This window comes from Mya arenaria, chromosome 2, assembly GCF_026914265.1.
Source record: "Mya arenaria isolate MELC-2E11 chromosome 2, ASM2691426v1".
Classification (NCBI taxonomy): Eukaryota; Metazoa; Mollusca; class Bivalvia; order Myida; family Myidae; genus Mya; species Mya arenaria.
In genome coordinates, this window is record NC_069123.1 from 56,196,757 (window position 1) to 56,221,704 (window position 24,948).

Here is a 24,948-nt window from a genome sequence, read left to right on the forward strand (position 1 = left end):
GTTAGGAAGTGTCTCTAGTTGCGTGCTTGTTAGGAAGTGTCTCTAGTTGCGTGCTTGTTAGGAAGTGTCTCTAGTTGCGTGCTTGTTAGGAAGTGTCTCTAGTTGCGTGCTTGTTAGGAAGTGTCTCTAGTTGCGTGCTTGTTAGGAAGTGTCTCTAGTTGCGTGCTTGTTAGGAAGTGTCTCTAGTTGCGTGCTTGTTAGGAAGTGTCTCTAGTTGCGTGCTTGTTAGGAAGTGTCTCTAGTTGCGTGCTTGTTAGGAAGTGTCTCTAGTTGCGTGTTTAAGGGTGTGTCTCTAGTTGCGTGTTTTTAAGGGTGTGTCTCTAGTTGCGTGTTTGTTAGGAAATTTCTTTAATAAAGTGTTTGTTAGGATGTGTCTCTGGTTGAGTGTGAGTAAGGATGTGTTTCTAGTTACGTGTTTGTAAGGATGTGTCTCTAGTTGAGTGTTTGCCGCTGTTAATGAGGTGAGAGGGTGAAAGAAGATGAGTGATAGTCGGTTTGAAATATTCAGCTTATACAGTTTAAAGTTCCGATAAGGGAATTCATATATACTTTTCCTAATAGGAAAATAGGATCATCTGATATAGGTCCTTAATACTTTTCCTGTTTAATAGTCTTAAAAGGTGCTACCGGGGCTGAGCTATAGTACTCAGCAAAATGTGTCCGAGGCAAATACTGCCTTAAACATATTTCAAGGACAATTAACCGTGACCACTCTGGTGTTGTTGTTTTTTAAATGGCTTCTAGAATTACAAAAAAAGTGTTTATGTACACGGGGTATATTTTTTGGTATTGAAGCAATGCGATTCCCTGTCGTGTATCATTTGGCACGTGTGTGGTATATAAATACATGTACATGTAGTTCAATTTAATAAAAGAAAAACAACAATTAATGTTATGCCCTCTCTTAATTACTTGTTTTCCTCCAACATAAGTAATCATGTGTCGAAGTTAATCAAGATCATTTATTGACATCAACGGTCTTGGGTATACAGCACTTTATTCAATATATATATATGCATGTATTGCAACTTCTATTGCAATAACTGTCATATTAGAGCGTGCTTTAGAGCGTGCATAGCTTATTTCTATACATACGTAGATGTACATGCATATCTCAACATCCACACCGGCTTTTCAGTTATGTCAAGCTGTGTCCTAGTTTTATCCTTGAAAGGCTATGATATGTGTTAACTTACACTGTTTAGAGTCATAGCTTTAGGTTAAAGATGACCCAGTATCGACGCGTCATGAAAGGGGAAGTAACACTGCGTGGGTCACAACTCAAGTTAAAGTATTAGACAGTGCTGTACTGTGGCACGAGTATTACCAAACAGGTAACGTCTGGGTGTTTTGATTTTTTATATTTTTCGAGAAATATAATAAAAAAATCATCTCTGTTCATTATTAATTTTTAAAAAAAATAAGTGTTACATTTATTTAGACTTTACTGCATCATTTTACCTGCGATACTTGCCCAATTGGCAAAGGATTTTAATTATGTCATCTAAATTCGCGACAATATATATATATATATGATAGTTCAGTGTTGTTTTTTCTCAGCAATTTGGGAATTGAACCGGAGTTTTTCTGAAAAGGAAACAGAATTAGGAACCCCAACATAGAAATGAACAATAATGTTTTATAGGGTAAGATAAAAACGATCAAAGAATTAACATAGGTTATAAAAAACTGCAAAAAATGAATAACATATTGAATTAGATTTCTTGAACACTTCTTATTTAATTTACATCCTATCATATAACAAAAAGTGTGAAAAAATGATATATTGTTCTTAAGTACATGTATGTTAAAAATATCTAAAACAATAAACAAATTCAAATGTTGACTGACAATTTGAGTTTTAATGTTGACTTAATCTGCCACAATTCACAGTGTTCGAAATTCGCAGTAGCCCGATAGCCCGAGGCTACCAAATTTCAGCTGGGGCTACTGATTGTCCACAGAAACTAGCCCGACCGGGTTACCCTTTTTTCCTAATGTGATTTAAAAAAACACATACCAATTAAAAGCTTAACACATTGCATTTTTTATACGCAAAACCTTATTATTCAAGAATGCGTCCTTCAAGGCGACTGGAGCGACTAAGTCGCCTTGACAACGGCGAAGTTGGATTCGCCGAAATTTACGATGATCAAAAAGCTAATTGCTCTGCGATTCAGGGCTCAAGCCATGTGCTGAATGTTTGTTTATTTAATCAATGAATAAACACATGTCAAAATTAATTAACGCCTGAAGTGACAAGTTATTATCGATCAGTTTCTGACCAGTAAGTGTGTCTATTTTTAGCAGCAGTCAAACTCTATGACGTCAATAACTCCGCCCATTATGTAAATTAACGGATAACATCGGCAGTTTCGACAACTTTGATGACTATGCAAATCAACAATGCTAAAATAATAATATCAACATCGATATTTTATTTATTTCGTTTAAATATATTTTATTTATTTGCTAAAATAAAAAGAAAGTATTTAAAACTGTCGGATATAGTACTCGTTGTCAGTGTTCAGTACAGTAAGGTTCTATTTTATACCTTTGAATTGCTTTGCCATTTAATTTTAAGAACAATTATAGGAATAGTGGCAATATAAACATCGATATATATTTGTTGTTTCTTCCGAAACTTGGAAGTAAAACTGAAAGTTGAAAAGAGAAAAATGTCATTGCACAATCGCTGGTGGATATCGGATTTGACAAGGATGCATTGGATAACAGAACTTAAAAAGTACATGCATAATTCTTTCAATTTAATAAATGATAATTATGTTCAGAAAATATTTTTCTCTTTTTATCACCTTTTTGAAAACTTTATTAGTTACTGAACTTTTGATGACAACACTAATATATGTATGACTATAATTTATTATTGACGCATTGTTCAGATTGGGGAACATTTATTGAAACTGTATGAGCGTGCTTGATTAGATGATTGTGACAACAGTTAGTGGGTCTTTTACCATATACTTGCATGTACATGTACACGTCTAAGAAGAACCCTTGATCAGTAGAATGTAATACCATTCTTCAGAATAATTACTAAACAATTGCTAGATGATACATGCATGCATGTTATACTGTTTCAGCCAGAGGCCGAGATGGAGGCAGGAAATGACAATGAATGTGTGGAAGTGGAGGATGACCTATCCTCAAATAACCTCACAGCTGTCCCTTCAGCTGTACTTGAAGAACAAATAGTTGTTAAGTTGCTTCTTGACTTCAATGACATTGATATTCTGCCTGATAACTTTGGTGGTCTCCAAGCATTGAGATACTTTTCTGCAGTTGGAAATAATCTGTGCTTGTTGCCTGAAAGTTTTGGTGATCTTCAAAATTTGGAAGAACTTCATCTCAATGAAAATAGCTTAACTAGGTTGCCTGATTCAATTTGTAAACTAAACAAGTTAAGAATAATAAAACTCACTGGAAACCAGTTGGAATTCTTGCCACAGGAGTTTGGAGAAATAACTAACTTACAGGTATTACATTGTGATGAAAATAGGCTAAAATGTTTGCCAAAGACATTTGGAATTTTAGAAAATTTATATGAACTTGAGATTGGTGCTAATTCAATAAAGTGTCTTTCAGACGGGTTTGGCATGCTTAAGGCATTGCAAGTCCTAAATCTTAGCAGTAACAATCTTGAAACACTTCCTGACAGCTTTGGAAATTTGTGCAATCTTGTAACCCTGGACATGTCAGCTAACAGAATAAAACAACTGCCAACTCATTTCAGCTCATGCCATAGTCTACAGAAACTATACTTTGACTGTAATTTGCTCTTAGGGCTGCCAGAGTGGATATCAGATCTTAAAAATATAATAGAATTCTCTGTGAAGGACAATCAGTTTCAAGGCCAGGCATTGCCTGACCAATTTCCTCACAACTGCCAAAAATTGAAACACTTGAACATGAGTGGAAACTTTATGAGTGAGTTGCCTGCTGACCTTGGTGCTATGAAGAGTGTGGAGTTTATCCACTTAGGAAGTGTGATAGGTGAGCTCGAGAGACGGAACTTCCAAAATGGCAACTGGCTGGCAGAGATTCCATCCAGTATCTGTGATTTGGTCAACCTTAGAGAACTGTATGTGGATGAGAACCAGATCACAGACCTTCCAGAAAACTTTGGTGATCTGGTTTCTTTGGAGATTTTGGATATGGGTAAGAGCATTGTTTATGCAAGCCAACAGGTGTCTTGACTCTTATTATGGCATTTTTAAATCTCTCAACATGTTCTTCAGTAAAATAATGTTGCAAAGGAAGTACAAAACTAGATTTATCTAACAGGAGATGCCTTGATTTAGTACTGTAATCATTTCATATGTTATGCTCATATTAAATATAACCATTTAGTTAACAATTTACATTGTGGTAAAACTGAAAACTTGAAGCAAATGTACTAGTTATGTGAATTGAGCTTACATGTATATCAAAATACTGTTCAGTTCTAGTTTGTTGAATGGTTCAGTCTCACCACTTCCACTGACAGGACAGAACCTACTACATGTACTGCCAGACTCCTTTGGCCAGTTGCGGTCTCTGCGGGTGTGTATGATCTCCAAGAACCACCTGAAATGGCTGCCCAGCAGCTTTGGGGATCTGTCGGCCCTGGAGGACCTGAGGCTAGATGATAATGAGGTTTGCATGGGACTGTTATCCGAGCAAAATGTTGCAAATAATACGTGTCCATCAGGCTTTACTTACTTCACACAGACCAAATGTTTTCATACACTGATGAACTGCAATTATTAAACATTCAACTTTTAAATAAATACTTTTAAAACAGAAATGAAAAATACAATCATTGAGGTGAAAAAAAATGGATTTTGGTATATAAGATTTTTCTTTTTCAAATATTTAAGTTTTGATTGATTGTATTCTAGCTGTCTGAGCTTCCTCAGTCATTCAGCAAGCTGATACAACTGAAAACACTGGACCTGTTCAGTAACCGACTGACGGAGGTCCCTGAAGCCCTCAGACACCTCACAAACCTGATCAGACTCGACATTGACTCCGTAAGTGCATGCGAAATAATTCTATGAAAATGAAGAAAAAATGTTTTCTTAGTACTTTAATTTAAAGCAGATTTCTTTGCTAAGATCGAATTTAAAGTTTAGACTTTGCACTTTTGGCTAGACATTTAGCAAACTTTCTCAAAACTTGTAATAGATCTCATATTACATGGACTTGTATTTTATAAGCTGCCCTTGTGACAACAGCATTGTTATCAAACTTGTCTATGTATTTATTTTTATTATCATTGTGATGATTCACAATTCAAATAATTTTCATTAATTGGCATTTTTGTTCGCAATTGCACCTTATAACCTTGGCTTTAACCATTAACTTTTGACCTTTATGTAGGGATAAACACTTTTGCATCTACCATATTCTGATAGCTCATGGCCTAAGCTCTCATAATATACAAACAAAGCATTTGTACTGTAATGAAAAATAGCTGCAATATATTTCCTGGAGATGCTAGCTATATTGCAGAAACATTTTTAGCTCGACTATTCGCAGAATAAGGAGAGCTCTCGTAGTCACCCGAGCGTCGGTGTCGGTGTTGGCGTAACCACTTATATTAAAGTTTTTGTAAGAGTTTGTGTACCACCTCAAATATAAGTCCATTGACATCTGGCTTTGAAACTTAGCACGCTTGTTTACCATCATGCCCCCAACCTGTACACAGGAGGAGGTAACTCTATCAAGCATTTTAAGAAAATTATGCCCCTTTTTCAACTTAGATTTAAGTTAAAGTTTGCGTACCACCTCAAATATTTTCAAAGTCCATTGACATCTGGCTTTGAAACTTATCACACTTGTTCACCAACATGCCCCCAACCTGTACACAGGAGGAGGTAACTCGATCACGCATTTTGACAAAATTATGCCCCTTTTACGACTTAAAATTTATGTTAAAGTTTGCGTACCACAAATATTTTCAAATTAAATTTATGTAAATTTCTCAGCACATCATGTTTTGCATTGAAATCTAATTTAACAGTGATCCATGCATGTTTCGCCAAAACTTTAAATCCATACACCGAAATGCGGCGGAATTGTCGAGCGCGCTGTCTCTGTGACAGCTCTTGGTATATGAAACTTTACATTTATTTTTGTTTCAGAATGACTTCCATGTTCCTCTGTCTGAGATTCCTCTGATCACCAAGGAGACAAGGTACGCAACGAGGGACCCTGCTCTGAAAGACAACTGGAGGGGTCGGATCAGGCAGGACCTCACACACCTCAAGAATGTGGTCATGGTAGGTTCAGTAATAACACTGATCTAGACAGTGCTTATAAAGTTCATGTTACATGTAAGGGCAATAACATGGTGCCACTTTCATGATTGATATAGGGTTTAATTAATATTTTATTTTTAACTTAGGAGTATGTCATTTCTTTTTGTAATTCACTTATCAAAATTTCAACCTCTGTAGAAAAGGCATAATTTGTAATGCAGTATTTCTATAGGGCATTTATGACTTTGGTTCATTTTTATGTCCCTGAAGTCCATGTGTCCATCCGTCCAGTGTTCCATGTCCGGGTTGTAACTTTGTCATACAATTCATTACAGGGAAGCATTTAAAATTACTTGGCACATGTTGTCTCGTGCTAGACCCTATCCCTCTTACTTCATCACTCCCACACACTGAGGTCAACCATCATGGGATCTGGCATACCGTAAATGACTGGGTATTAGACGCACTTTTTTCCATCAGATTTTGATGCCAAAAAATGCCTGCGTATAATACCCAGTAACAATTTTTTGAACTTTTTTTCTGATGTCAATTTCAAGCCGAGAGTTTGTTTAGATTTATGTAGAAAGGGATGTTACTCGCGTCATATTGATCGAGTATATACGGGTTAAAACGGCAGTCGAAGATCGGGATACGGTATATCGTAAGACGTTTATAATTTCAACAAAAATATTTTATATTTGGACACCCATAATTATTTCCCAAAATAATTTATTTTGCGTACCTAATTTTCGGACACCCAAAGGACATCAATCATAACTTTCATAGTTACCAAGTTTCACAGACGAAGAATATTGATTTTTATCTTTACACTGCCTGGCTAGATTACCTAACCGTATACACCACTGTGACAATTTAATTAGTTACTAACCATCCTAAACGATTTATTGCCTGTTGAAAAGGAAGTGTGATATATTTATTTGAGGATTAAACAAACAACAAGGGCAATCAAGGGATTAAGAAAACATCGACATGGCATGTTTGTAAAACGATCTGCCAATAAGCTTTCAAACTTGTACCACACTTATAGACTATATGAAGCAATAATCGTACAGTTATGCATTAATCCTGCATAGCAATACCGGGGTATGCATATAGTTTAGGTTAGCTCTGCCTCAATTTAGGCATATTAGTAATAGCATAATCCATTGAATGGAATTGCACTTTGGGAACATTGTCACTTACTTTCACTGGTCTTGTTTTATATTGAATATTGTTTTATATATACATATACGAGTTAAAAGGTTCTCAACTACCTGATAGCAAACTTGGTAACTTTGTAATAAAGTGTTTTCATACAACCAAAAATTGTTAACAATGCATAACAATAAACTTTTGTTTCAATGTTGGACAATTTTTCGAAGATTATGATCTTTCATACAACATACAACCCCCTCAGAGTTACTGTTACACATAGTGTAGTTGAACTGTGTTAATATAGAACAGAACAGAACAGAATGTTTATTTAACTTAAGCATCAACAGCTCATCGTTATAAACACAAAAATAAATACACCTAATCAATTCAATATTCATAATCAAATTAATATTGCATGCATGAAAAAACAAAAAAAGAATAATTTGCATTCTATTACTTACAATCGAGTTACACAATACCACGAGAGAGAAAAAGCAAACTTTAAAATACTAATTTAGCAGAAGTGAATGTGAGGAGGTCTTTAGGGGTGATTTATACATTCAAGTCTCTTATGTTAAAAGCTTTGGTACAAAAAATAGCTAATCTTACTAACAGAGATTTATTGTCAGAATTGAGTAATGATATAAATTTTACCATACTAGGATGTCTGACATAATATCTAGGAATATAATTCTGCCTTATATCATTATAAATTGGACAAACTAATACAAAATGAAATTCATCTTCAATATCGTTTAAATTACACAGTGTACATTTTCTATCTTGTCTTTGAATATTGTTATGTCTCCCAAGTTCAATGTTTAGATTATGGGAGGATAATTGGAGCTTAGCTAAAATATTTCTATATTTGAAATTTTCCATTAAAACAATGTAAGTTGATATTTTAAACGTTTCCTTGATTTCCTTAAACAAATACAAGGATGAATGTGTTTCCATGGTAGCACGCCAACCGGTTATATACATGTCTCGTAATCTGTCTCTGAGCATGGGGACAAATGCACATACATTTACAGACTCAGGAAATTGCCAAACGTCCGCAAACCCGGATGACTGAAGGATAGTTTTAACTCTGTCGACCCAGTTTAGACTTTGTGGGTTAACACGAAGTTCCCGGTATTGTTCTGTAATAATTGCCATGAGAATACAGTTATCTTGTTTCTCATTGTATAACTTGAGAAAATACTTAATAATACGAATATGTCGCTCAATATATAATGGAAATCTGCCTAGCTCTCCATAAAGTGACAAGGTATTTGTAGAACGTTTGACTTTTAGGACCCACTTGCAAAATTTTCTATGTACTCTTTCAATAACCTCTGTCTAGATATAGCCCCATACTTCACAGCTATAGTTCAAACTAGACAAAACAAGTGCATCAAACAGATTAAACGTAATATTAATAGGGACGCGGTTATGCTTGAGCAGAGCCTTAAGTGCATTCATAGAGCGCAATGCCTTTCCCGCCAGCGTGGTAGCTGCCTGCATGAAAGATCCACCACTGGAAAATACAATACCGAGGTAGTTAAATGAATTGACTATATTAACAGCCTGATCGTTATAAGTCCACTTATCTGATTTTCCTATACGCCCCCCTTTTCTAAATACCATTATCTTTTTTTTATTTTTTTTTATTATCGTTTTTTTTTTCCACATTGACCGTCAAATTCCATTTGCTACAATAAGTACATAAATTATTCAAGGATTCCTGTAACCCCTCCCTCGTCTCTGACAGAATAGCCGCGTCATCTGCAAACAGCAATAAATATATTGAGATCTCATTGACTGTGAGACCTGCATTTAAGCTTTGTTGTAAATGGAGTTTGATATCATTGAGGAAGAGAGAGAAGCAAATCGGGGAGGTTATTTCCCCCTGGACCAAGCCAATGTTACTTTCAAAGAAATCAGACAAAGACCCCAAGTGTTTTATGCACATTTTCACCTCGTTATACATCGACCGCAACAGGGACAAAAACTTTCCATCTATACCAAGTTTGATTAGCTTATACCAGAGGCGCCCCCTATCAATGCAATCATATGCCTTACGGAAGTCAACAAAACAGCAATACAATTTTTTCTTCTTTCCTAATTGCCTTTGTATAATTGAGTTGAGTAAAAAAAACGGATCAACCGTACTGTACTTGCTTTTGAAACCAAATTGACCATCAGTCAGAATATCTTGCTCTTTAGCCCACATTTTAAGTCGGTCATTTAGTATAACTGTAAATAATTTAGCAAAACAGCTTAGGAGCGTGATACCGCGGTAATTATTAGGACCAAATGTATCTCCCTTTTTATATATAGGAATTATGGCCCCTGTTGCCCATGATCTGGGAAATGATTGGGTATTAACTATATGATTAAAAAATAATCCTAGAGGTTTAATTATAATAGGTATTGATGCCGTAAAATACTCATAGAGTATATTATCAAGAGAACAGGCTTTATTGCTGCCTAATTTCGTAACAGCATTTATAATTTCCTTGTCACTTATAGGTTTATCTAAATTATCAAACGTAGGGCCATTATAGGGTTTAGTATCGAAATCTTCGACATATTGCCTACTTTCGTCGTCTACTTGAACCTCTATATTTGATATTAAATTATGGAAATAGTCCTTAAATTCTCTATTTGATATATTGTCTCCGGAATTACTACTTGTCTTCCTCTTAAATATCTTCCAAAATTCTCTAGGCGACTTTTTACGCATATCATTCATTTTTCTGCATCGCTCTTTATTAAAATTATTTTTGGACGTTCTACATTGATATTTATAATCCTTCCTTCCTTTAAAAGCTGCTATTCTATCTACATCAGATAATGAAATATTGTACTGAGACACAGCGTTTTTATAAACAACATATTTTCGTCTGCATTCTTGGTCATACCATTCCTTCCTATTTGTGTGTGCATTATCAAAATATGTTGAACATTTGGCCTTTTTCTCAAAGTATTTCTGACCTTTATTACACAGAAAGGTCGTAAAGATATTAGTTAATTCGTCTACATTTCCATCCTTGGAAATTGCATCATGTAAATCCTTCTCTAAATTGTGAATATCTGCACATACGTCCGCTACAAAGTTATCTTTAAATTTCGTGTCCCATTAATAATATATCCTGTTATTTGAAACACAATCATCGAGTTTAGTATGTATTTTAAATGAAAAGCATAGAGGTGCATGATTAGAAAAGGTATTAAAATCCCCAACGATAAAACTCCTTAATGCATTGAAATTGTCGAGAGATGATAACAAATAATCGACAACACTTTCTCCATTGTGGGTCATGCACGTGAAATTCCCACGGTCATTTCCCCATCGGCCGTTTACAATACGGATATTTGTAGCTTTACAAAGATCAAGTAAATAATCCCCAAAGCGGTTGGATGTTAGATCACGTGACTTTCGATTCGTGTGCGTATCAACCGGGGTTATGTCATCAATATCAATACAGCGGTTATTATCAATGAAATCATTTTTACGTCCTACTCTACTATTGTGTCACCTGTGAGAAAAGTTTTACCAATATGGCTAAAATACGTGAAATCTTCTTCGATTTGTCTAAAAATGTCAACATTATACATGTTATGTATATGAGATGATTCTGGCGCTATATATGTAAAGCCCATGTAAATATCATAGTTTGTTTTAAAGAAATATTTATCAAACTTTAACCATACAAGACAATCGATATTGTTTTTAACAACTTTTACGCCTTTTCTAATACTATTTTTAACATATATTATAATTCCGCCACTAGAGCGTTTGGCTTTACGATTCTGGTATTTTCTATATGAATGTATTGGGTTATCATAGCCTTTAAAATTAATGTTTGACTTACTATTGGTCCATGTTTCACAGATAATATCATATCCACACAACAAATTCACCAAATCTGAGTCGGATTGTTTATTTACTGTAAGTCCTTCAATGTTCCATGAAATACACTTCAGACCATCCTCACCACCGTCCTACTCACTGTCTCTATAGAGACGCTTGTTGATGTAGAGTTTATCCACCCTGATGTACGCCTCCTTCCCATCCTCACGTGCCTTGAGCATAATTTGGACCAGTTTCCGGCGCTTGTCCATGATCTCCCTCGGGAACTGCTCGGAAACGCCAATGGAATCGTCCTTGACCTGGCGGGCTGCCTGACGTACCCGCTCGCGATCTGGATAGAAGGCAAATTTGACGACTATCCGCCGCGTTTTGGCTGCGTTGAAAGCGCCTATGCGATGGGCGCGCTGGATCTGAATATCGGTTGATGCATTTGTGACTTTAAGCTTTTCCTCAATGAGTTCTAAAACTTTATGTTCACAATTTTCGTCTCTCTCTTCAGGGATTTTGTGGAACAGAAGGTTGTCCCGCATACTGCAACATTTTAAGTCCTGTATCTCATTATTGAGAGAGTTTTCCTTCTGTGATTGTTCTTGTTCAAATTTTTTCAGCTTTTTCACCAGTGAATCTAGATCCTGGTGTTGTTTTGCTAAATCCGAGACTGTTTTACTATCGAATTCCCGCCTGATCTCTATGTCACGGATTTTGCCCTCAAAGTCACTGATCTTGTGATCTATGCTGTCCATGCGGACAGTTAGGTTATTTACGCTAGATTGAATGGAATCTAGTTGCGCCAGTTTTTTGTCCATTATGTCCAATTTATTCATAACCTTGACCCATAAATTGTTGTTTACGTTTTGTGGCAATGTACCAATAGATACAGGTGTGGCACATTGGGCATATCCTGGGCCTGGGCTCCAGACAGTGTTTCCAGTATAAGGCATACTTTGATGTAACACATAGTTTGGGCTTGATTGATACATGCCTTGACCAGTATAATGCATCGGCTGCATATTTTCTCCACTTTGTGCGATTGCCTCGGCCAATGCCTCTGCCATTGTTTGGACCGGTTTGGATTCCCGCCGTTTCACAGATGTTTGGAAATTGGCGTCCCCTGGTGACGATTTGCCTTTTTTTTGCTTTCTAGTCATTTAACACATTGAGAAGTTACTCCAGAACCAGAAAAAGAACGTAATTGGTTTTGAAACGTGATTTAAATTGAAAAAATATTCCCTTTTTTTGTCACTGATTGAAAATTCGCCATCACTTTTCACGCATGCACATGCATATAGAAGATCATGATCATACAAGCAACCCTCTCAGAGTTATTGGTACTTATAGTGTAGTTGAACTGTGTTAATATAGAAGATCATGATCTTACAAGCAACCCTCTCAGAGTTACTGATACTTATAGTGTAGTTGAACTGTGTTAATATAGAAGATCATGATCTTACAAGCAACCCTCTCAGAGTTACTGATACTTATAGTGTAGTTGAACTGTGTTAATATAGAAGATCATGATCTTACAAGCAACCCTCTCAGAGTTACTGATACTTATAGTGTAGTTGAACTGTGTTAATATAGAAGATCATGATCTTACAAGCAACCCTCTCAGAGTTACTGGTACTTATAGTGTAGTTGAACTGTGTTAATATAGAAGATCATGATCTTACAAGCAACCCTCTCAGAGTTACTGGTACTTATAGTGTAGTTGAACTGTGTTAATATAGAAGATCATGATCTTACAAGCAACCCCCTCAGAGTTACTGGTACACATAGTGTAGTTGAACTGTGTTAATATAGAAGATCATGATCTTACAAGCAACCCCCTCAGAGTTACTGGTACACATAGTGTAGTTGAACTGTGTTAATATAGAAGATCATGATCTTACAAGCAACCCCCTCAGAGTTACTGGTACACATAGTGTAGTTGAACTGTGTTAATATAGAAGATCATGATCTTACAAGCAACCCTCTCAGAGTTACTGGTACACATAGTGTAGTTGAACTGTGTTAATATAGAAGATCATGATCTTACAAGCAACCCTCTCAGAGTTACTGGTACTTATAGTGTAGTTGAACTGTGTTAATATAGAAGATCATGATCTTACAAGCAACCCTCTCAGAGTTACTGGTACACATAGTGTAGTTGAACTGTGTTAATATAGAAGATCATGATCTTACAAGCAACCCTCTCAGAGTTACTGGTACTTATAGTGTAGTTGAACTGTGTTAATATAGAAGATCATGATCTTACAAGCAACCCTCTCAGAGTTACTGGTACTTATAGTGTAGTTAAACTGTGTTCATATAGAAGATCATGATCTTACATACAATTCCCTCAGAGTTACTGGTACTTATAGTGTACTTAAACTGTGTTTATATAGAAGATCATGATCTTACAAGCAACCCTCTCAGAGTAACTGGTACTTATAGTGTAGTTAAACTGTGTTTATATAGAAGATCATGATCTTACAAGCAACCCTCTCAGAGTTACTGGTACTTATAGTGTAGTTAAACTGTGTTAATATAGAAGATCATGATCTTACAAACAAAGAGTAACTGGTACTTATAGTGTAGTTAAACTGTGACAGTGTGTTTATATAGAAGATCATGATCTTACAAACAAAGAGTAACTGGTACTTAAAGTGTAGTTAAACTGTGTTTATATAGAAGATCATGATCTTATAAACTAAGAGTAACTGGTACACAGTGTGTTATTGATATATCATCCCCAGCTTCATACCCACAGAGTACTTGTGTCCAAATCCTGCTGTTGGCAGATTTTGGTGGATTTGTTTTTTGTTTTTTTATTTACTTTTTAATCATTATATTTAATAAAACCCAAGTTTACTTGATTACATATAATCTTGATATGTTTTCCCAAACTTTCAGATATGTTTAACACTTTAATGCATGCAAAACCCAGGTTATGGGCTCTTTACTTTCAAATGTTAATAAGATTAACTAAGCATGACACAATTTTACACTGACAGGTGAAAACAGAGAATGGTTCAGAAGAGGGGTTTGACAGTCCACCAGATGACCTTCCATTCAGCAGTGACGTGCTGGAGCGGGCGGCGATGCGCAGTATGTCCATCTGGAAGAGCCATAAAGACACCTCAACCAGGCGCAGGCCTGCCAGGATAAAGGTGGGAAGGGCCAGGTTCTGCTAGGGCTGAGCACATGGGGTTGGGGGGGGGGGCTTGAGTGTGACATGTGTTAGGATGAATTGTGCAATTGTTCTAAATTTCTGTTGATTATGAACCTACATGTAGCTGGATATTGAAAGTTCTATAAATGCTTTATATATATATATAATTTCTCAACAAACAGATATTTTGTGTCAACTTTGTATTGCTTTTACTTTGAAGTCTGGTCCATGTCACCAATGTTAAAGTTAATTGGGTATTACCAATTCTGACATACTGCACTGGTTCAAAGACAATCGTTAAATCTATGATGGACTGCATACAGTTGTTAATTTGTAGAGTGCAAAATTGAGGCATTACTCCAATAGTCCAGGCAGCGAGGGGGAGGATTCTGGAAAAGATGGTTGCTGGGAAGACACAGACAGCGGAACCGACTACGACAACAACCAGGGAACAGATGATGATGATGATGATGATGAATATGAGCCTCCACTGATTGTTCAACCAAAGATGTGGAGTGGTAAGTGGCTAGTCATGTGTGGGACAATTCATGTTGTTTTCCATGATATTTTGTCTGTAAAACACTTTTAAACCAGTCTGCCGATGTCTTTATCCATTTGTGTACATCATTCAGTACTGAACTATTAAATAAGGTACTACCTTAAATATATATGAGACATTAAATATCTGAATAGCAGATGTAAAATTCGATGAGAAATCCTTTTGTAAAGGAAGACAACTTTTGGTATGAACATTTTAGGTCATTTTGAGATTAGCATACCTTTATATAGCTTTATTGTGAAACTTCAGTGTGGCCAGTGTACCAAAATGATTCATGCTATACTTTTCCAAATGACCATTCCTTATTATGGGCCTGCACAGATTTCAACATATAAACATATATGTGAGCAATACTTAATTTTGATAATAATATTTAAAGGTTACAAGGCCCCAGAGCCGCCAGCTGGCAGTCATGCAATTGTTGAGTCGTTCTTTGAGGAGACGGAAAACTGGGATGAGGAGATTGAGGAGAATGTACAGCAGTGTGGAACATGTAAGGAGAGTCATTTCATTATGGGACTGACTGTCTGTTGAAGTTAAATTGGGTTCATTTACTCAAATTAAGTTTTGATTAATTTGATTGATAATGGTAGTTGTGCACAGTCTTTAGTTCAAATCACATTTTATTTTCAGTCAGTGTGACATAACAGAGAAAACATTAGCTATGAATAGCTATTGACCGACTAGCTAATGTTTTCTCTGTTATGTCATACCGAGTTATAAATAATAACTTAAGCATCTGACAGTAAAAATAAAAAATATTTTATATGATCAATGTATACATTAGGGCTTCTAATGTTTGATATTGATCCTTAATTCAAGATTGAGAACTTTTAACTTCATACTATTGTACAGCTGTGAAAAAATTTTGTTACAAAAACAGTAGGAAGTACCTTGAAATGAATATCACTGACTTTGCAAACAATTTCTAAAGGCCTCTTCTGACACTTATTTAAAGCATGAATCCCTTATACCGGAACTGACCCTAGCTATATTTCAGGATTGTCAACTATCACCTGTTTAAACCCCTGACACATGTACATGTATGCACTATCTAAGTATCTATCCCGGATAACCTGTTTTTTGTTGCAATGTTTACAATATGCTTAAAATTCAAGAAAATTTCTGTTACATATTTATTTTAGTTATTTCCCCATACAAAAGTTTGTTATTAATAATATTAACCTATTTTATTTGCAGTCAATGCTCCTATTATGGATGTTGACCCACTGAAGATCTACTACCCGCCGGTGGAGAACGGTCCATTCACGTTTGCGCCCAATGACATTCATGAGCAAGATTACATCAAAAGGCCGCAAAAGTATGCTGTGGAGGACAGTCAGTTTGATAACTGTGATAGCGATGAAACAGAGGAACTCAATGTCAACCCTGTTTTTTGAGATTTGAATTACTTATTTGTCTCCCAAGACGTTGATCTCAGGTTTTGACTCAATTTACAGTGTATGCTTGTCTATGCCTCTCATGATTTGATGGCTCTGTAAGCAATATTGAGAAACAGGCAAGGTAATCAGCATAGTTTATAAAAGACACACCAATCAAGGTCCAATGTTGAAATTGGTGCAAAAAATACAAAAACTGAACAAATCTTTATGTAATGCTTTTCTGTGGTTTTATAAAATATAACTGAATTGTTTCTCTTATCTCTAATAGCCTTTTTCAGGTAAAAAAATAAAAATACCCGGTGAACATAAACTCACAAAATCATGGGAAGCAAAATCAGTGACATCTTTTTTGTGTTATGTCATTTAGCTAAAATATGGCGTGATTTTTCAATAAAAACTTGATTCATGATTTTTTGGAAGAATTATAAGCATGAAATATAAATAGAAACGGTTTGTTTCACTGTAACTTTGCAATATATTCTTCCTCTGAACACCAAAATAAAACACATAGGCAAAGTCCCTCATGGAATGACGTTTATGATGCTCACTCAGAGAAATTTAGCTTGATTTTATAGTATTACAACTCTTTTGTAGATTTGTTTATGCTTGTAATAAACTAGTTCAGTTTTATAAGTACAAACATTGATTGCTGTGGTTAAAATAAAAAAAGTTAAGGATATTTATGACCACACAACAAATACATTTTGATTAAGTCCTGAGTTTCATAGTGAAGTGTAATGAGAATGAAATGCAAGGGGTATGAGAGGGAACACTATTTCCAGTTAAACAGAGTTGTAGGATATACTTTTAGTAGTGTGCTTTAGCTAGGTTTTAAAAAGGGCAGGGTCCTGCAGAAAAAGGGACAGGGCTAAGGGAGAAAAAGGGCTTATTGTATCGGGCTGTCAAGAGCCTCAACATTATGAATATGCCAGAATAAAATTAATGCTATTCAAGGTGCTATAAAAATGTGACAGGGTTCAGTACTCTTTCATAACTCCTTAGCTAAAACTACCTTTACTGACACACAACTGTAACAAACTGAAAAGATTAGTTTTTGTTACAAAGGCTTTAGCAGGTCTTTAACGCAAGCTGTGCTGTTTCATTATGAAAATTGAAATCAAATTTATGATTATCAACCTGCCATATGTCTGGACATTCAGATTTATGTGAAAGGTTAGTGTGTTGATTGTTGCTAAGCAATACCTAGGTCAAAGGAACAGTCACTGTGATTTTATGCTCTTTCAAAATGCTATAGGCATTCTTAACATTCATACCTCAGAAGGATTTTATTGTATCTAAAAAGTTTGAAAACCCATTTCATTTACTGGTCTATGATTGTATTAATAGTTTTGTACATGTTTTCTGCTCTTAAGCTGTGCCTTAAGATCATGTATGTATATTTGATGAGTCTCTGAAAATACATGTTATATTTTCGGTTATAATTTTGTAGTTGGAACAAATATTCTTCATAACATGAGCTCTCAGTGTAACTGATGTTGTGAATTTTTATATTTTCATGCAAACAATTTTACATTAGAATATGTTTTTACAGTATATGTGTAAGCTGTTTGTCACTTGAGACAGAGATTCAGGTCCAAGTTTTTGTATTTGAATAAACAAACAAGTAAAATATTGAGTTTGCATTAGGAAACTTTAATTTAATATTTTGCCGATTTTTTTTTAAAGCTTTTTTGTAGCTTTTTATCAACATTCTTGCTTATATGTGTAGTTGAAATTTAGCAATCACGCTTTCCATGACAAAAAATGATAATGTTTGCTTGTTAATTTTGTGTTCTCTTTGTACTGTGAAATCTCTTGACAGAATTAAATTGGTATGCATGCCATTGTTTGTGACAATTTAAAGTTACTTTAATAGTTCAATTAAGTTTAACATAGTTTTGTAAATCAACCATGATTAACCATTAGGGATAATGTGTGTTTTAATATTAATATTGGTCAGTTGACTCGTTAATTGTTATTTGTCAATAAAAACCTTATTCAATTTAAATTAATTTTAATGATTATGTCTATTTGTTAATTTGTACAATTTTTGATGAATCTTTTCTTTTTTCAATTGTAATTTTGTTTTTTCATGATCATTTTACTTGGTCATGGCAAACTGGTATGGAACAGTGTTAGATAAATAAACTGTTAGTTATGTGATATTAGTCTGTTTATTAACCAGGTTTTCACAAAGTTAAACCTGGTTATTAGAATGACGAACGTTGTTGTTTTGGAGGGTGGGCGGGCGGCCGGCCGGCCGGGGACGTCAAACTCACCTTTGAAACTGAATAACTTTAGTAAGGGTTGACATATCTTGACCAAACTTGGTCTATAGGAAGAGTTTTTGGATACCTTTCATAGGATTGCGTTTGGGGTCCCTAGGGTCAAGGTCAAGGTCACTGTTACTAAAAAAAAGAAAAACGGTTGAAACTGAATAACATTAGTTAGGGTTGACATATCTTGACCAAACTTGGTCTATAGGGAGAGTTTATGGATACCTTTCATGGGATTGCGTTTGGGGTCCCTAGAATCAAGGCCAAGGTCACTTTACCAAAAATAGAAAACGGTTGAAACTGAATAACTTTAGTTAGGATTGACATATCTTGACCAAACTTGGTATAAAGGAAGAGTTTATGGATACCTTTCATGTGATTGCGTTTGGGGTCCCTAAGGTCTATGTCACTGTTGCTAAAAGTTTTATTTAATAGAATGAAACTACATGTAATTCAAGAAAATGTTAATCTGACAAAAGCTCCTTGAACGTACATACATGTACCTGCCTATTGTAAAAAAAACTTTCATTGAAAAAGAAAAAATACACAAATGGAAACTGAGAAAGCAAGCAAACAGTATTTATAATGTTTATTTTCGTTTAAAATAGATGAATTCTGATACAACTTTTAGAAATTCGATCTAAGTTTCAACTTTAGAAAAATAAAACAATTGAAATTATATATGTATGGGGTAAAGACTAGTTGCAAGTTGCCAACTTTACCGGTAAAACCTGGATCTAAACGCTCGTTTGAAGAACCGTTTAATCCTTCCTATGAATGTCTCTCTAGGGTAAATCAAGTCCATCCCGCTACGTGACAGCATACTGGACAAGCGTCTGACGTCACCGTTCAAGCGTTCGGGTATGATGTCACCGTTGTCATGGCGATCATCGTCTATAACCACCAGCCGAAGTCTATACTGGTCCTGTTCGTTGTTGATATCCGGGTACAACTAAAGGAACAGATGTTATTTTCAATGATACATGTACGTTCATACTTCTGTACTAAGAAAAATATAATTGATTATCAGTACATGCATATTCTTAAAAAATATTAACCGTTCGGATTTAAGCGTTTTTTGTGACTTCAAACGGCTGAGAAGCATTTTACACACAAACCAAACCTTACAACACAAACAGGATGTAAACGAACTTTCAAAATTAAATTCATTTGATTCTAACACGTGTTTTTAATTGAACACTGGACATTTGTCTTGCCTTCTATACATGCTCATGTCAAGGCTTGGGCACTGAAGACAAGATGGGGATGGAATATTTCATGTCTCAACTAGGACTTTGTCACGGTTCTCGGATTTTCAAACAAACTTCACACAATGGTAGAGCAATATTGAAATGTGTGTAATTTATAAAATGCATGTATCCATATCTAAGGTCACGGTTACACTCGGTGGTCTAAGTGATGGGGGGAAAAGTGTTGTTAATATCACACAAAAACAACATTTCACTCTAATACCACCATATTGATATTATGGAATGGTAAGCAGACTTTTACTATCTTCTGAACTGATATGTGCAACTTAAGTTAATACGTTCCTATGTTGTGCAGCCGCTGCTTTTTCAATGCTTAACAGCAGCTTACCGATTAGAAATATAGCTATCGGACACGGCCCGATCGGGGAATTTCTGTGCACTGTTTTATACTAAATTAACTGTTGTATACCTACCCATTCATATTATATCATAACATTTATAAATCTGTAAATGTAACAACATTCATAGCCGACAAATACAATTCACATCCGTACATAGTATTACGTATTCGTGGATAATGACCAACGTGTGATTGTTTATGGTCCAGACTTCATTTTCACTGAACAAGTAAACCACGGGAGAGTATGGCAAATACAACGCCTAAGGCGAACACCCACCTGAAACGGCGGCGATACTCGATTGCCGTCCTCAACCGCCATGTTGGAGGCGGAACCAGTCAGCTCGTTCCCGCCACGTAGGTCAGCAACTGCATCGCCAGATTTTGTAACGTAACGAAACTTCCCTCTTACTAGAACATTGAAATGGTGATGTGTAGAAATGCATGCGATATAATACTTTACAACAGCATAATTGATGATTCAGGAGTCCGAATGATATTCGTTATGCTTCAATTATTTTGTAATCACTATGCATATCATTTAAAAAAAATGGAAATTTGTGAAGTGCAAACTTAGAATTGTCGACGGTACAAGTATGAGCCCACCTCTCCTGTGTTTGTTCTTGGAGCTGCGGGCGGGTGCGCCCGGCTGGCGGCTGTCGTGACCCGTGTTGAGAAGCTGCGCATGTAAGAACTCGTACGTGAGCGCGGACAGCGCCCCGTCCCCTGTCTGCCTGATGTTCTCCCAAACCGCCGACTCCAAGTGGTTAACTGCAGCTTCTATAGTATAAGAGGAAAGGTGTAACATGAGATGAAAATTGCGTCCGGTGCGTTACTCGAATCTACGATCGCCGGAGCACTGGCACGGAACACTAGCACGGAGTTCTACCGCCTATAAGTTAATTTGGAGCCTATGATGGAACATATTTCTTGTATACTCCATTTCAGAGGGGTTCAATGATGTTTATTTCTTATTAATTATTAAAACTGAAAGACGCTCAATATAAAAAGTTACCTGTTAGGATACAGACAAGGGTGAACTATGATTTCCTAGAGCAACAGTAACATTGAGGAAAAATACACCGCTTCATAATACTAATACACTACTTAACATACAATTGCACTTATTATTTAAAGCTTACGCATGAAGTCCTCGCTGATTCCACCCGGGGGCAGTGGAGCAGCCACGAATTCTCCTGGCCGGTGGTATTCGTCACCCGCCGCCACTCGTAAGCCTCCGTTGAGAGCACGGGCCACGGACGGGTCATGGACGTTCAGAATTAGCTGAGCAGCTATCCGGTTGTATTCCGCATTGGCCATAGTGGTTGTGTAGATACAGCTTAATTGATGTACAATGGTAAAGAGGGGTAGTATTTTTTATTTATCTTCGATATGTATTATTGTGTCTTTCAACCATCTACGTTCAAAACTCATTTGTTTCTGTTGGTAACGACGTCAATGTTTTTGACGTTATGACATCGATGTTTGACGTTACTTTATTCACCTTTCCGTTGATTTTCCTGAATATTGCGTAGTCGGTTTTCACTTACCGTTGTTGCTGACAAATTATTATTTTCGCTGGACGTGTAATTAAAGAAGAACTGGCACACACAAACATGGGGTTAATTTCTGCCCAGCTACCGCTATTAAAAAGAATATTCATCTCTACAACTATCTTACAGAAGACTGACTGAGGTATCGAAACGGTTTGCTTCATTTCACTAACAATATGTAAATTTAACAGATAAATTGATGCATGCTCGGTAAACCTCGTTTCCGCAAAACACCCTGCGCGAGGGTCGGGATGAACCTATCTTACACGAGCGGCTATGGTAGATGCTTTTTCTCCCAGCTCAGTTAAACAAAATTAAGTAAAAATGTATTTTTTTGGTTGAACTCTTTTGTGCTTAATGAAAGTAATTTCGTACGGATATGCGATAATTCGTGGTTGTCATGGATATTCGCGCAGTGATTCAGAGTATGTAAATGGTCTGATCGGTCTTTAAATAGTTCTAAGAAGAGTGAAGCATTATTTCTTGAAAGGTGCGTGAAAACTGTTTTCTGGTGACATTTGAAGCGAGAAATAATTAACAAGCGTTCAAAATATTGCCACAAGATGAGGTTTCCATGATGCGCTATTAAATGGTCACCACAGTGTAATTACCTCCCTTGTTGAAGACTGTCGTCTGTAGCGCATCATGGAAACCTTGTCTTGTGGCAATATTTAGAACGCTACTTAATTATTTCACGCTTCAAATGTCTCCAGAAAACAGTTTTCACGCACCTTTCAAGAAAAAATGCTTCACTCTTCTTAGAACTATTTAAAGACCGATCAGACCATTTACATACTCTGAATCACTGCGCGAATATCCATGACAACCACGAATTATCGCATATCCGTACGCAATTATTTTCACTAAGCACAAAAGGGTTCCAGCAAAAAAATACATTTTTACTTAATTTTGTTTAACTGAGGTGGGAGAAAACGCATCTACCATAGCCGCTCGTGTAAGATCGGTTCATCCCGACCCTCGCGTAGGGTGTTTTGCGGAAACTCGGTAAACCTCGTTTCAGCAAAACACCCTACGCGAGGGTCGGGATGAACCTATCTTACACTCTCGGTCATGGAAGATACTTATAATCTGAGGTGGGAGAAAAATTGTGTACATAGTATCATTTGACATTTTTTTTTTCAGACTTAAATATAACGTTTTGGCTAACAATCATTTGACACAATTCAGATAGCTCAAATATATTTTGAATACAACTCAGATTTATTGCAGTCACTATTATAGTGGCAGCATACGTCATAATTGGTGGAAATATTATGAGTTTGCATGTTATGTATTAATAATATATAAAAGCTCACCGTTCCTGACCGATACTGCCGTCTGTGATCGATATCAATAGACTTGATCAATACTATATCATTGTCTTTGAATTACATTGTAATAGTTCGTATCGTTTGACCCGCTATACATCATGGCTTTGGAACTAATATAATACAGTTGGAATCGTTAGATCTGATGGGGACAGTTCCCCGTATTTCCATTATTGCCGTACTGTATAGCATTATTATGATCTACGTTCCTGTATGACAGGAAAGATTTATTGGGGCTTGTCAACAATGACGATACGATTATGAACATCTCAGCCCAGATTGATTTTTTTTATCAGACGCTAACATTGCCAAGATCAGTCCTTAATCAACGTCAGCAATATTGTATACTTGAGGAAAGAGTTTCTGATCAAATTCGGTGCAAAAGTCACGTATGCTTCAATAGTCACATAACGCGTATTTTGTGTAATGACAGAAAGTATACTTAATAATGAATGGATGCAGGTTGATTTAAGTCCTGCTTCCTTATGTGTGACTTCAGGACACGGATATGCTCAATGTTTTCGTGTCCCATTGCGAACTGTCCGGGCACTCTAAATAAAGCACACTACCATTGTCCGATATGTTTTCTGAATCTATACCATGGAGTTCATTGTACAAAGATGCATTAATGATGTTACAGTCAATGAACCGAACATGCAAGCCGGGATCCACGCGTTACATTGATTAGGTCAGACACAGCCAATGATTTAATAATTCTCTTTGAACGGATTGCTTTCCAGTCGTAATAGTGATCTAATTAAATGCGCCAATACCGCATTAATTGGATGAAAACAATCCTTCCTGGCACATAATCAGAGTTCCAATCATAAGCTTCGAACGAGTTTACCTGCTACCAAGTTCGTTGTTAATCAGACACACGTACGTATAACATGTTGAAAGTGCACGATAGGGTAAACGCATACTGGTTTATATATTTAACAAACTAATCATTTTTTCTCTTTCCCACTTCTTTAAGGTCAATTGTATAGATAACAAAACATAGATATTAAATTCTATAAATGTTATAAAAAAAAATGTTTCAATTATATCAATTACAAAAAAAGGTATGAGACTCTTCCTGTCCCGTTCTAAAAGTTTATTTTATTACTATATTTTGGTCCAATTTTGCCTGAACAAAATCAAATTAAACTCTGTTGTATTTTATTCGCCTTGCGGCAACACAATATTTATAGATAAAGATAACCATAACGGCATTTCTTGTTTAAACAAGGGTAATTCTGCCATCTCAAATATATGACGAAATGTGAGTTTTGCATCGAACCTTTTTTACATGTTCGTGTTTTAAACAAGGGCGATGTTATTTCGTATAAACTGTATACATGTATAGAATACAGTTAAAAATAACCTCAAACATTTATCGATGGCCTCACTTCCAAATTTCGATGCTACAAAATCCCTTGTTTTCAGTAGCAATGTTTTTAGAATTTAATCTTGGTTATTTGATCACACATTTATTTTTCACAAAATGCCGAAGTTACAATTTTTGTAGTTACAATTTCTGAAGTTTCGGTATTTTTGCTTCTCTGTGAGATGTCCAATCATTGCTCGACATTTTGATCACATGATGCAACACAATTTTCTCATTGGACTATTTACTCGGCATTTTGCAGTTACATGCGGCTCCCGAAACAAACAAAAAATGCAACTTCGGCATTTTAAAGTGAGGCCATCGATATTCTTTTGCATATTTAAGCTGATTATATTGATAAAAAACATTATCCAGTGATACATTTAACATACATAAAACACAGATATTATATGTGAAAAAGAAG

General features: G+C 35.9%; 1 protein-coding gene across 2 annotated transcripts; it reads left to right on the forward strand.

The window, feature by feature from the left end:
• The first annotated feature begins 1,316 nt into the window (after window positions 1–1,316).
• On the forward strand, window positions 1,317–18,547 carry LOC128224998 (leucine-rich repeat protein lrrA-like). Of its 2 annotated transcripts, none has more exons than XM_052935060.1 (9): window positions 1,317–1,334; window positions 3,105–4,179; window positions 4,508–4,656; window positions 4,902–5,033; window positions 6,147–6,284; window positions 14,271–14,426; window positions 14,766–14,946; window positions 15,367–15,480; window positions 16,188–18,547. In XM_052935060.1, the coding sequence occupies exons 2-9, from the start codon at window positions 3,117–3,119 to the stop codon at window positions 16,385–16,387; spliced, it is 2,133 nt and encodes a 710-aa protein (XP_052791020.1). In that variant the 5' UTR covers window positions 1,317–1,334; window positions 3,105–3,116; the 3' UTR covers window positions 16,388–18,547. The 2 variants fall into 2 exon arrangements, with proteins under 2 accessions (XP_052791020.1, XP_052791019.1); XM_052935059.1 differs by lacking the exon at window positions 1,317–1,334 and adding an exon at window positions 1,383–1,646.
• The last annotated feature ends 6,401 nt before the right edge of the window (window positions 18,548–24,948 follow it).